A 13,630-nucleotide genomic window follows, 5' to 3' on the forward strand; every position below is an offset into this window, starting at 1 on the left:
GATCCAGCAGCATTTCTACAATATAAAACGACACAACACGGCATAGTTGAATTCAAATCGGGAGTTGTGTACTGAGCGACGTTTACAAAGAAACTAATGGGTCAAAATGTAAAACTATTCGTTCAAGAGTAGTTTAGTCGCCTTCTGTTTGATTTCTGGACTATTCTTAATTCTATGGCATGATCATTCAAAGTATCTTCATCGGTAACCTATAATTGAACATGTTAAAAAGGAAAAAAATGTATGCATATTCGGCTTTTCATACAGAAAACTTCATTTTACTTTGTAGATAAAGTTGAAGATATATGTTAACTTTTCATTGTAATCGATACACTATTTTAATGTGTACTGTTATTATCAAAATAATAGTTATTTTACATTGAAAGTTCTTTATAGGTTGAAATCATCTCATTTGATTTGAAAGTTATGACCAAACTATCACAATTTTTTTTCCTGAAAATTTAGTACTGTTTAATAGAACAGCATTTAAATTTATTTCAAAATATTGCAAGGTTTTTGCCCCTCCTAAAGATTTCGACAAATGGTTCCTTCCGCGGTATTGAACTTACATAGACGATATTATTTTGCATTTTATAAGAATCTTTTAATACTTTGTTTACACCATTTTACTTGCGAATCTTGGATGAGCGTCTTCGACTCAGCGGCTAATGAAAAGGAAATCAAGTGGGAATAAGTCGGCCTTGTATTGTAGCGGTTGGCGCTTTCGCCGACCATTCTCGAGGTCCCGGGTTCGATTCCCGGCAATATTTCACTGTCCCCGAATTCGAACCTGAGGCGTAAGACTGATCACCTTAACTTTCATGTAACAAAAATGATCTTGAATGGAGTGCCAATACAGTGCTCTACGCATCACTGGGTTTCAGATAGGGAAATGATAAGTGGAGATATGTCGGTCTCCATGCTTCAGAGGATACACGCCGTCTGACCTTCCTTCATACTAACGTAATCCCGTATTTCTCCCCAGGAATTCGGCAAATATATATGTTCGCTTGTTTAACAAAAACATGTCTTTTTGATAAATAATTTAAAGTCTAATCTGCCCCCTGAATAATGACACTAGAGTAATGAAATTTTTACACGCTGGCGACAGGGTCTCCCGGGGGCAACTGGTGATGTCCACATGCTCCACTTAGGAGCGGACGTGGAAAAGAAGAAGATAGATAACTACCATTGGCGTGTCTCTATTGTTTTGGTTTATTGATAAATTGTTTCTTCTGAGAGCTAGGACCATCCGAAAACCCTCAAAAGCGCCCAGTTTTATCTGCCGTCTTAGGAAATACGGTAAATAAACATGAAAACTATTTCAACAATGTTTTGAGTATGTCCAAAGCCAGCCAGTCTGCAAGCATTTGAACATAGCTCTAATTTTTTTGCCTCCTCTTTCACAGTAGTAGCCGCTCGATTGTGGAATAATCTACCCACTAATGTTAGAGACGCCCCTTCTTTATTTACATTTAAGTCAAGATTGAAATGTCACTACCTAAATATTTAAATTGTTCCTTTATCCTTCTTCTTTCCTTCCCATCCCCTCTCCTCTCTTCATAGTAAAGTGTTATTTTTTTTTTATACATATATTTATTTTTGTTAATCTTTGCTTTTAATTTTTGTATAAAATTGTAAGATTCAATATGTCCATATATTTATAATTTTCTCAAACTGAACGGTTTGGGTAGGTAGGAAGAAATTGCCTTAAGGCAATATGCCCGCCCTTATATGTGTATTTATTGTATATGTATATAAAGTGTCAATAAATAAATAAAACATACTCAAAACATTGTTGAATTATCTACTTGGTAAAAGAAGAAGTATAATTTAAAATAAAAGACTGAATCGGTTCAGTTTTTTTAGGTGCAGAAAAGGGAAATATGAGACCTCGATCGATCAGTTTGCTGTGTATTTTTTTTTCCGCACAGTATCGGAGAGAATGACAGAAAAACCATCTTCAAATACCGATTCATCAAACTGCTAACTCCGCCACATATCCTCTTAAGATTCCGGCCTCATTCCCCAAGCATTCATCGATTTCAAACTGTGATTTTCACAATAAAAGGCCGTTAACACGTGGGCAATACAATACTGTTCTGTCCCAGGACTCGACGATTGTCCATGTGTAAACAGCAATTGTAGGACAGAACATTGTTCCGAGCCACGGAGACAGACGGGCAGGCTGTCTCCGCGAAACAATGTTTACCCCTAGCACAGCGCGCAACCGCATTGTCGTCGTGTGAACACGCACGGACAGGACCTTATGACAATAGCGATTTGTGTTACGATTGTTTTGTTAATAGTAAACTTCGATTCTTTTTTTCGCGTGCATATTTTTGAAATAATTGAATATTTGCCAGCAATGAGGAACTTCAGCCTTACAGGAAATTGGATACAAACAATAATTTCTTCCGTGTGGTAAAAATAAGAGCATTAAATTTTACAGCAAATTTTTTTTTAAATGTACAAAAAAATGTATAAAAAATATTTTAATAAAAACGTACTACTTTGAATGACGTCACTGGTTCATATCCTGGGTATACTGGCAAAAAACGATAACTCGAAAATATGCGGATTTGACCTAATGATGCAGTTTTTTTAAGTTTTTAACGCTCTACAAACTGGCAAAATACACTAAGTCATTTTAAATTTCATATATCTGTTGTTTTAAAAATAAAAGCTTTAAATAACTTACTATAAAATTAAGAAAGGGAAAAATTAAAAACATGTTCTTAAACGAGCACTTAACATCTTACTTTATTTGAATAAGATATAAAAGAGTAAAATTGGAACAAAACTTAAATGCTTGATTTCTCAAAACAGGGATTTGAGAGTTAAAGCTTTTTGCCAGTATACCCACGATATGAACCATCCGAAGATATGAGAGCTTTGAAGGATATCCGGTTTGGTCACCGCAAACGAACCAATCGGAAGAACTGTCAGAGAACGACCTCTGACGTCACACGCAGAGTTTTTTTCAGAAATACAAAACTTTAAAAAATCATAGCGCTGATAATACAATATATAATTTTTAAAAAAAAAGATACTGAATCTCCTCATTGCGCGCACAGTACACCTTATTTGCCTATTTCGCACCATAAACATGTAGTTCCGAGTTCCAGTCAGTCTCACATTAGAAAGCCTGAACTCGTCTTCACATCTCGTATAAAACTTTTGAAAGTCCTTGTACTTGATAAATAAATTACTGCTTACTATTTGAATAAGCCGGATTTGCTTTTAGCATTGTTTTAACACCAGTAAAATATTTTATATAATTTTTTAAATCCCAAATGAAAGTATAATATAGTTCTGTGAGAGCTGATCCCTAATTTTCAAGGACTGACTACTGTAATATCATCTATGTACAAAATGTTAACATTCTTAAAGGTATTTTATACACTATATATAATATTATATACATTTTTGTAACATTTGAAGGCTAACAGTACTCATTTTTCTAAGAACAGCCACTCGACTGAAACATTCTGGTGTAAAACATCCTTTTGTATAAATATTTCATATCAACCATGTCGGGAATCGAACCCGAGACCTCTCGCATGGCAGACAAACGCACTGACTGTTACACCACGAGGCCGACAAAATGAAAAACAAAACAAAAACGCGAAATAATTCAGTCTGATGAATCTCTTTGCAACAATAAAGGTTTCAGCTCTTTAACCCATTGCAACACAAAGCCATGCGAAGGATGAAAGCCAAGTGAACGTGGTTGAAATGCGATCTCTTCGACGAATTTGTGGGAAATCAATGTACGACAGGGTTACGAATGATGAAATCAGGCGAGACTGTAAATCTGAATCAAGTATAATTGATAAGATTAAGAAAGGGTCTCTGAGATGGTTTGGTCACGTAGAACGAATGGAACATGGAACTGGCAGATGAAAGATGAAAGCCAAGTGAACGTGGTTGAAATGCGATCTCTTCGACAAATTTGTGGAAAATCAATGTATGACAGGGTAACGAATGATGAAATCAGGCGGGAGTGTAAATCTGAGTCAAGTATAATTGATAAGATTAAGAAAGGGTCTCTGAGATGGTTTGGTCACGTAGAACGAATGGAACATGGAACTGGCAGATGAAAGATGAAAGCCAAGTGAACGTGGTTGAAATGCGATCTCTTCGACAAATTTGTGGAAAATCAATGTATGACAGGGTAACGAATGATGAAATCAGGCGGGAGTGTAAATCTGAGTCAAGTATAATTGATAAGATTAAGAAAGGGTCTCTGAGATGGTTTGGTCACGTAGAACGAATGGAACATGGAACTGGCAGATGAAAGATGAAAGCCAAGTGAACGTGGTTGAAATGCGATCTCTTCGACAAATTTGTGGAAAATCAATGTATGACAGGGTAACGAATGATGAAATCAGGCGGGAGTGTAAATCTGAGTCAAGTATAATTGATAAGATTAAGAAAGGGTCTCTGAAATGGTTTGGTCATGTAGAACGAATGGACGACGAAAGAAGGGTAAAACAAGTATACATGGCGAAAATGAACGGCAACGTGAGACGAGGACGACTGAGGAAGACGTGGCATGATCAGATAAACCAAAATCTTAAGTCTGGTCATGTCGAAAGCGGACAGAACCGAAGGGCATGTGTGACAAGATGTATGAATATGGAGGAAGCTAGGAGTGTATGCCAGGATAGACGTGTGTGGCGGTTCATTCTCTCTGCCTACCCCTACGGGGAAATGGCGTGATGGTAGTAGTAGTCTTTGAAGTGATTTTTTTAAAATAACACATTGCTGTATTGTTTGAAAAAATACAAAATATTTTTAATTCAAATTAAATTATTATGAAAATAAAAGTTTGTTATCAGTGTTACACAATTTTATTCTTTTACAAGAACACAACTATAGTTTCGGGAGAGCACTCCTCCCATCGAAATAAATTCGACCTAATGTTCTGTCCATTTTTTCATATCTGTACTTAAGATAACCATCCATTCATATGCCAACACCTTAGATAAGAAAAAAACCCACCTGCTCTAAGTTTCACTGATTAATCTGTTTATTTTTTGTTTAGATTCGATGACATTGTGAACAATATTCTGTGTTTATTATATTAGTTTTATATCTTAGAGGAGTGCTCTCCTGAAACTATAGTTGTGTTCTTGTAAAAGAATAAAATCGTGTAACACTGATAACAAAGTTTTATTTTCATAATAATTTATAATGAAGTGTTACGAAGTGAATGCCGATTCAATTAAAAATATTATTTTTAATTCAATCATTGGTAAATATGAATAATCCCCATTCATGACAGTGCTTACAATTTCTCTGCAGTATATTTAGTATAGTCTTGTACAATTATTATATTTTAATGAAATTAAAATTTTTTCATACATTTTTCATTTCCTCACTTTTAAGTTTTCCTCATTTTACACTCTTTTTGTTACTCCCTTGAAAAACGTAAAACATTTAAGGAGAATTCTGAGTTTGCTTCTTATTCCCTCATATCTGTCTTAGGAAACCACAGCAGGGAGTCAGCTCATGCTTTAGTAGAACCGAGTCAGGCAGCCATTCTTAGAAATATCCTACTGTTAATATTGGCCTTAGAGCATCGTTACGTAGAATAAATATATTTTTGATTAATCTCATTCCATCCTTCATCAAGAAACCATTGGCGTGTGTAATAATTTTGTTAAAATGTAATAACAAATAAACGTTGATAGATTTTTTAACAAGATGAAGATATTGTAAATAATAAGTCCTCCATCCATAGAAAAAAAAATATATAAAAATCCACCTTGTCCGTACAAATAGGGTCTTTTCAAAAACCGGGAATAACATTAAAAAAATATTAAATATTCAAGGCATATTTTTACAATTCTAATAATATAACATAATAATTCAACAATGTTTGAGTATGACCAAATGCTCGCAGACTGGCTGAATTTTCTCCCCAGGGAGTTATTCGTATTTCAATTTATTGCTACAAAGAGGAAAAATATTTTTGAGAAGGGAACATGGAAGTCTAGGCATTTACAGGGCTTATGACCTGTCATTGGCTGGTTTAAGTGGCCACTGTACACACTGTGTAACATTCACCATTCTGCCATGATAAAAATATAGGAAATGGATTTATAATAATTAATTGTATGTTCAAAATCAATACGGATATTGTAGAGAAATGTTTTCATATATAACTTTAAAAAATAAATTTTAACCACTAATTTTAAATTTTTTCTATCGACCGGTTTCAAAGCTATACAAGCTTCTTTATCGAGGTATGAATGAATTTTAACCAATTTTATATCAAATAGGATAGAATTTATAAGTTAAGTTATACCTCGATAAAGAAGCTTGTGTAGCTTTGAAACCGATAGGTAGAAAAAAAAAAGTGATTAAAAACAAAGTCTCATGGAAAAATTTATACGGCTACCATTGTAATTTTTTGATATTCTTACAAACGTGAAAATACCCTATTTCATCACCTCCGTCACAGTATCTGTATAGTGAATTTTCATCTCTCCGCCTGCGGGCTGAGTTTGTGTACGGGAGAAGCTTCGACGCGTCTCGTCATCCGGTTCTGCGCGTGCGGGGCATCAGAAGTGCGGGGGGCTCGGCGTGGCGACGGTCGGAGCGCTATTGCGCCTCGTGAGTGGCTCGAGTTACGCTCGGCGACAGGAAGACTGTGGTGGGGGGCGGCTTGGGAGGCAGGCGCGGTATCAGACCGCCCTCGCTGACCGCGAAACTAGAAACAAAAAAGATTATTATTAACTAAAAAAGCCTATTATAGTGTGTTTAAGACAATTATTTACTAAAATATATCCCTGTTGTAATTTGTTAATCTTAATGACTCCCGAGGAGGTGAAATCCAGTCTTTTGCCTACAAACATTTGGACAAACTCAAATATTGTAATGAAACCAACTGGTCCGAGAAGAAGTTTAAAAATTGGAAAATTGTTTTCAGGCGTTGCCTAGTATGTGAAATAATTCAGTCAGATGAATCTCTTCGCAACAATAAAGGTTTCAGCTCTTTAACTTCACTAAAATCAACAGATGGAAGAATTGAAGAAATATGGATGTCCAAACAAAGGCAAAATGGTGAATGTTACACAGTGTGTAAAGTGGCCACTTAAACCAGCCAATGACAGGTCATAAGCCCTGTAAATGCTTAGACTTCCATATTCCCTTATTTAAGGTATTCTCCATCCCTGTTGTAATTTGTTAAAAAATGAGACATTAAATATTTTTTTCATGAATAACAACAAATGAAATATTTTTTATTCGATCGATTTACGTTGATCAATTTGTCTCATTTTTGCAAAATGACGTAACTTTGTAAGAATGTCGTTGATAATAAGATTTATTTTAGTTTTAAATCTGATTTTATAAACGAGGGTTGTGTAAAAAAATAAGGTTCCCAACGCTGCTAAACTAAACTCCCTGCGCGAAATGCTAGACTAAATCCGGCAACACCGCTGTGTGCGCTGGTTCCCCCACTCTAGATCCCGCCTTAGTAAAACTCACTGCGACATTCAGTGACGGCCTGCCAGCCATCCGCAATAGAATCCCCGATCGCCGTCACCGCCAGGTGCGAAGTTCGTGCAGTAATCCGATTTTTGCACGCTAAAAAGTTACCACCGGTTGATATTCAAAGGCAGTTGTGTGAAGTTTATGGGGAAGCTTGTATCAGGGTTCAACACGTCCGCAAATGGTGTAGGGAGTTCTCCGATGGGCGCAGACATCCACGATGAGCAAAGAAGCGGTAGGCCATCGATCTCGGAAGAAGTTGTGTCAAAGATTGAGCAAATTCTGTTGGAAGCTCGGAGGATAACGATTCGGGAACTGGCCATCCGGGTTCCTGAAGTTTGTGAAAAAGTGGCCACTTAAACCAGCCATTGACAGGTCATAAGCCCTGTAGATGCCTAGACTTCTATATTACTTTCTCTTAAATGTTATTCATCTCTGTTGTAAAATGTTAAGTTAAGAAATTAAGCTTTCCAATGATGTACTTTTCAGTTCAAATAAAAAATGCCTTAAACCTGAAAAAAATTTGAGAACCTTATTTTTTACACAACCCCCGTAATTATGTTGATTTATATGTCAAGCATTGTATTAAAAAAATAAATTAACACGCCAGATACGAATGATTTTTCGTGTGTCAATATAAATCACTCCTTAGACGTTACTACAAAGTTATGTCCTCTTTTTTGCTGATAACTGTCATTCTAATCAAGCTATATTTTAAGGACTATAACTTTTAAATAAATATTTCATGTCATCCATGTTGGGAATGATATGATAATATGATACATAACTATATATTTTTTTTAATTGGCTTATTTTGATGGTCTTTTAATTAATACAAAATTATAGAAACTACTATACTTCCTCGTTGATTTAGAATAAAATAAAATGGACATAACCACAGTGAAAAAATGAAAACATGGAATAATCTGCGACATATATAAGTTTTTACCTGGCGTTCTGTCTCCTCTGCAATATGACAGAGTGGTGAGGACGCAGCAGGGGGGCGGGCGGCGCGGGGGCGACGGAGGGGCGCGGGGGCAGCGGCGGGGGGGAGCCGCCCCCCCGAGGGGGAACACTCGGCACGCCCTGAGCAGAACACAGACAATTAAGTACCGCGCAGAATATTGATAAATGTACAACATTGTTTAACGTTAATTATTTGCAGTCCACAATATTTTGAATATGTCAAAAAGACTTGAACTTGGTTGAAATCATATCAAGCCAGATGAAAATCAGTTTGAAATTAAATTAAAACCATAATTAAAGCAGGTTTAATTCAGGTTGAAATCAGATTAAAATTGAAATCAGGTTTAAATGAGATTAAAAAAAGACTACAATATTTTGAGTTTATCCAAAATTTTGTAGAAAAGAACTGGATTCAACTCCCTGGGGAGCTGTTTATATTAACATATTACAACATAGATGAAGAACATTTAAGAGAAGTTAATATAGAAGTCTAGGCATCTACAGGGCTTATGACCTGTCAATGGCTGGTTTAAGTGGCCACTTTACACACTGTGTAACATGTTGATAAATCCACCTGGTCCATGAAGAAGTATAGAAATTGAAAAAATAACATTTTCAGGTGTTGCCTAGTATGTAGGTGAAACAATTCAATTAGATGAATAAAATAAAGGTTTCAGCCCTTTAACTTCACAAACATCAACATATGAAAGAATTGAAGGAATGTCGATGTTCAAATGTGTGCTGAATGTTGAATGTTACACAGTGTGTAAAGTGGCCACTTAAACCAGCCATTGACAGGTCATAAGCCCTGTAGATGCCTAGACTTCTATATTAACGTCTCTGTTGTAATGTGTTAATAAAAAAAGACAGTTATAAGAAATCTAGCTTAGGCCTTTAATGTACCTGCGTTGTGGTAGGCGACGGCTGTGGCGCCTGGGGGGTGGAGTCTCTTCTTCTCCTCGGCGGAAGGGGCGGGGGCGTGTGGGGCGTGTGGCCCACTGCAAGAAGAAAGTCATGAGAAATCTCAGTCATAATTTATATTTGCCGGCAATCGGGGTTGTGGCAGCTTGGATCAGGACGCTTAAGAGACATACATATTATAATTATAAATCAAATTTCTCTTTTGAAATTTGTATTACTACTAAAATCGCTTTAGTGAAATTTTATCGACATCTCTTGGTTTAAAATCTCCTCCTTATACTGCTTTTTCAAATTTTAAAGATTACTTGCTATACTTTTTATTCTTTCTTTTTCTCTGCTGCATTGGCGTGTTTTTATACTTTTAAACTACTTTTAATTACTTATATTATATATATATAAAATCAATATATTGCTGCTCTTATTATAATATGTCATTAATTTTGAAGATGTTTTTTAAATTGACTAACTTACTGTCTTATATTTCACTCAAAGATTCTTCTCGTCGTTTCTTTGAATCCCTTAAAATAAATATGTGTATATATGTTTTTCCTTTTTTTAAAACAATGTTATTACAATTTTGCGCACGCGCAATCGTCCCAGTGCATATTCTGTTTTGCACAATCTTTTACCCTGAATTTGTAAGAACTATATTATATCTCCTAAAATCGTCGTTTGAGCGAGACAGACAATGCTTCGTACCGATGAATCGTGCGTTAGAGGGAGAAGATAATACACATATTCCGGGCATTGCCGACGCATGCGCAGATTTGAAGTTCGTTTGAAATGTCACTTTGAACATGCGTAATGACATGATATTAGTACAAATTTAGTTAACTATAACGTGCGTATTATGTTGGGCGCATTTAGCGTTTCTGGTTCCGATGCGCGGACTGTCATACTCGTGCTCGTTTATCACGTCAGACCTATCATATTTTTGAACTTAATAATATACAAGTTGACAACATGTAAAAAAATGCACTGCCAATGTTTTCAGTCAGGAGCCGCCAGTGGTATATATATATATATATATTATGTGTGTATATGTGTATGGCTGTGTGAGTATTGTATGTATGTGACCATGTGTAGTGAATATAAGTAGACTTATTGGACAATTGTTAAGTCTCCTCGGCATGGGTAACCACAATGAGGTTCTATTTTTAATTGAATCGGCATTCACTTCGTAACACTTCATTATAAATTTTATATCACCCGTCGATGGGAGGAGTGCTCTCCCGAAACTATAGTTGTGTTCTTGTAAAAGAATAAAATTGTGTAACACCGATAACAAAGTTTTATTTTCATAATAATTTACAATGAGGTTCATTTATTTTTATTATTATTTTTTTTTTATATTTACATAGAATTTTAATTACAAAAATACACTTCAAAAAAATACATCTTAAAATTGAGCTATTGTAAAAAATGCCCACAAAGACTTCAGCGTCTGAGCGTGGGCCATTCCTTTTTTAATTACTAATAAGAGCATATAAATATGGTATGACATGACCATGAAAAGAAAAGAAAAAGAAAATTAACATATGCCGATATTACAAAAACATGATTTATTTGCAGTATGCATTTTATTTTTAATTTTAATTTTTTTTTTTAAAAAGGTGTCTATCTGCTCCTTTCATGCTTAATCCAAGACCTCAAATCTACTTAAAACTGTACCAGTGATTTAATATTTTGTAGTTCCTTGGTTAGAAGATTGAAGGATCTTGGAGCAACGTGTGAGGAGTGCCTCTGTGCGAACTTAGTTCTGCATCCTGGAACTGACAGTACGCTATCGGATCTATTGCTAATACGATTTAAATTATTACTAAATAATTCCCTATTAAAGTGAACATATTTCAGGCAATGGAATAAATGTGATTTTCTAAAACTAAAGAGTCCACTCTCTACGTATAATTCATTACTAGGAAATAGACTATGTTTTTTGTATCACAGTTTATATTGGAAAAAAATATTAATAACAATATTTTGATAGGTGCGAAGGTTTTCACGGTCACCGTGATCAATATTATGTATCTTTTTTGGGTGATACCGTGTATGTTGGATTTGATCCGACGTTTCGGCTACCATTGCAGGAGCCATCTTCACAGTTTTCCCTGAAGATGGCTCCTGCAATGGTAGCCGAAACGTCGGATTAAATCCAACAAACACGGTATCACCCAAAAAAGATACATAATATTGAACAATATTTTGAGTATGTCCAAATTTTTGTAGACAAGGACTGGATTCGACTCCCTGGGGAGCTGTTTACATTAACATATTACAACAGAGATGAAGAACATTTGAGAGAAGGTAATATAGAAGTCTAGGCATCTACAGGGCTTATGACCTGTCAACGGCTGGTGTAAGTGGCAGTGGAAGAAGTATAGAAATGGAAAAAATAACATTTTCAGGCGTTGCCTAGTATGAAGGTGAAATAATTTAATTAAATGAATCTCACCCGCATAAATAAAGGTTTCAGCTCTTTAACTTCACAAACATCAACAGATGAAAGAATTGAAGAAATATAGATGTTCAAATATGGGCAGAATGGTGAATGTGGCCACTTAAACCAGCCATTTACAGGTCATAAGCCCTGTAGATGCCTAGACTTCTATATTACCTTCTCTCAAATGTTCCTTATCTCTGTTGTAATATGTTAAAATATTAATAGATAAATAAAATAAAAATGATTATAATTTATTTATTTTCTTTTTCTTTAAAACCTTAATGAGGAACCTATCAACCACCTTATCGATCGATGTAAAGTTGTTGAGAAAATTGCGATGTAATTGACGATGAGATTAGGAGTGTAAAATGAACAACTCACGGGACTGCGTCATAGTAGGCGAGGGTCTGGACCAGCTGGGACTGACATCCTGTCGGCTTGGGAAACTAAAGGCGGCCGTATTGATCGTCACCCCATGTTGTCTAAAAGAAACACAATAACAATAATTTATTTTATTTAAAATATTAAATTCAATACCTGACTGTTCCAAGCTGTTAAAACTAATTAACTTGCGAGTGCCCGGCCGGATTATCCGATTTAATAAACTCTTCTATATAAATGTATGTACAACAAACTACAGTGCACATTCGCCCATAAAGAGAATTCATGTGTCTGCAAATGAATACGCAGCAAATGATATCGTAAAAATGACAAAATCGAGATTATTAACTTTTTGACATCATATTAGCATAATGCTTGACTGGTAAAAATGCCAAGTCGATCTGACACTCCAAAAAGAATTTAATTTGCAAAATATGTGACCATTTGATAGAAGCTCACAGATTTTTGACGAGTTAAACTGACCAACACACATAGTCACTTTTATTAGTAAATTTAAGATCCAAAGAATTGACCAAGTAACAGTTAGTCAATTTTACTTGTAGGCGATGTCACCAGTAAAGAGTTAGTTAGTAGTCAGTAGTTAGTAAGTTAGTATGGTTAGTAATATTGGCGGCCTCCGTGGTGTAGTGGTCAAGACGCTTGACTCACGCACGGAAGGTTCCGGGTTCGATTCCCGGTGAGAACGCAAAAATTTAAAAATGTGATTTTTCTCAAGCCTGGTTGTTCTGTAATGTAATTCACCACTGTAATTGGGCCTCCTGGCCTGTTGTGGTGCAAATAAAAAAGAAAAAAAGTATACGTTTTGTATTTGACAGATACGTTTTTTTTCATAAAAAGTTCATTAATAAAACTTATTCTTTAGATTATTACGTAACACGTCTAATTATTTGTTCTTTTCAATTTATTTTGTATTTCTGTGTTTATTTAACCTTCGTAAATATAAAAAAATAGATAATTAAAATAAAAAAATCCCAAAAACATAATTTATAGTTATGAAATAAAATAAAATACTACCTCCTTCAATGAACGAAACAAAAATGATTATCTGCCAAATTCCATGACAAATTTTACAGGTAAAATTGACTAAGTTTTTCAATGAATTTTTTTATATAAATGTTTTTAAAATATGTAAACACTGTACATTAAAGTTGAAAGTACCGTACATATAATGTAAAATTACCAACCATCTACTTAAAAAACCTGATCTTTGAGAAGCAACTGAACTCTAGAAAAACACTAAAATGGCTCCCCTGAACATAATTTTGATTTTGTCACTTTTGAATCTTAAAAGACAGTGTATCAACAATGTTTGAGTATGTTCAAATGCTTGCAGACTGGCTGGATCTTCTCCCTAGGGCGAAGATCCAGCCAGTCTGCAAGCATTTGGACATACTCAAA

The 13,630-nt window shown here is 35.2% G+C and overlaps 1 protein-coding gene across 1 annotated transcript in view; it reads right to left on the reverse strand.

Annotated features, from left to right (window-relative positions):
- Positions 1-5,394: 5,394 nt before the first annotated feature.
- The window catches only part of LOC148275714 (protein son of sevenless-like), a 56,395-nt gene continuing 48,159 nt past the window's right edge, over positions 5,395-13,630 (reverse strand). The window contains exons 27-30 of the mRNA XM_088235317.1: positions 12,212-12,312; positions 9,373-9,467; positions 8,453-8,589; positions 5,395-6,721 (exon numbers count right to left, since the gene is read on the reverse strand). Of these exons, the coding sequence (XP_088091443.1) occupies positions 6,613-6,721; positions 8,453-8,589; positions 9,373-9,467; positions 12,212-12,312 (442 nt within the window). The 3' untranslated portion in view covers positions 5,395-6,612. The remainder of the gene's footprint in view (positions 6,722-8,452; positions 8,590-9,372; positions 9,468-12,211; positions 12,313-13,630) is intronic.

Source organism: Micrasema longulum, unplaced genomic scaffold (genome assembly GCF_059751315.1).
Source record: "Micrasema longulum isolate JH-2025_06_02 unplaced genomic scaffold, ASM5975131v1 h1tg001358l, whole genome shotgun sequence".
In the NCBI taxonomy this organism is placed as follows: domain Eukaryota; kingdom Metazoa; phylum Arthropoda; class Insecta; order Trichoptera; family Brachycentridae; genus Micrasema; species Micrasema longulum.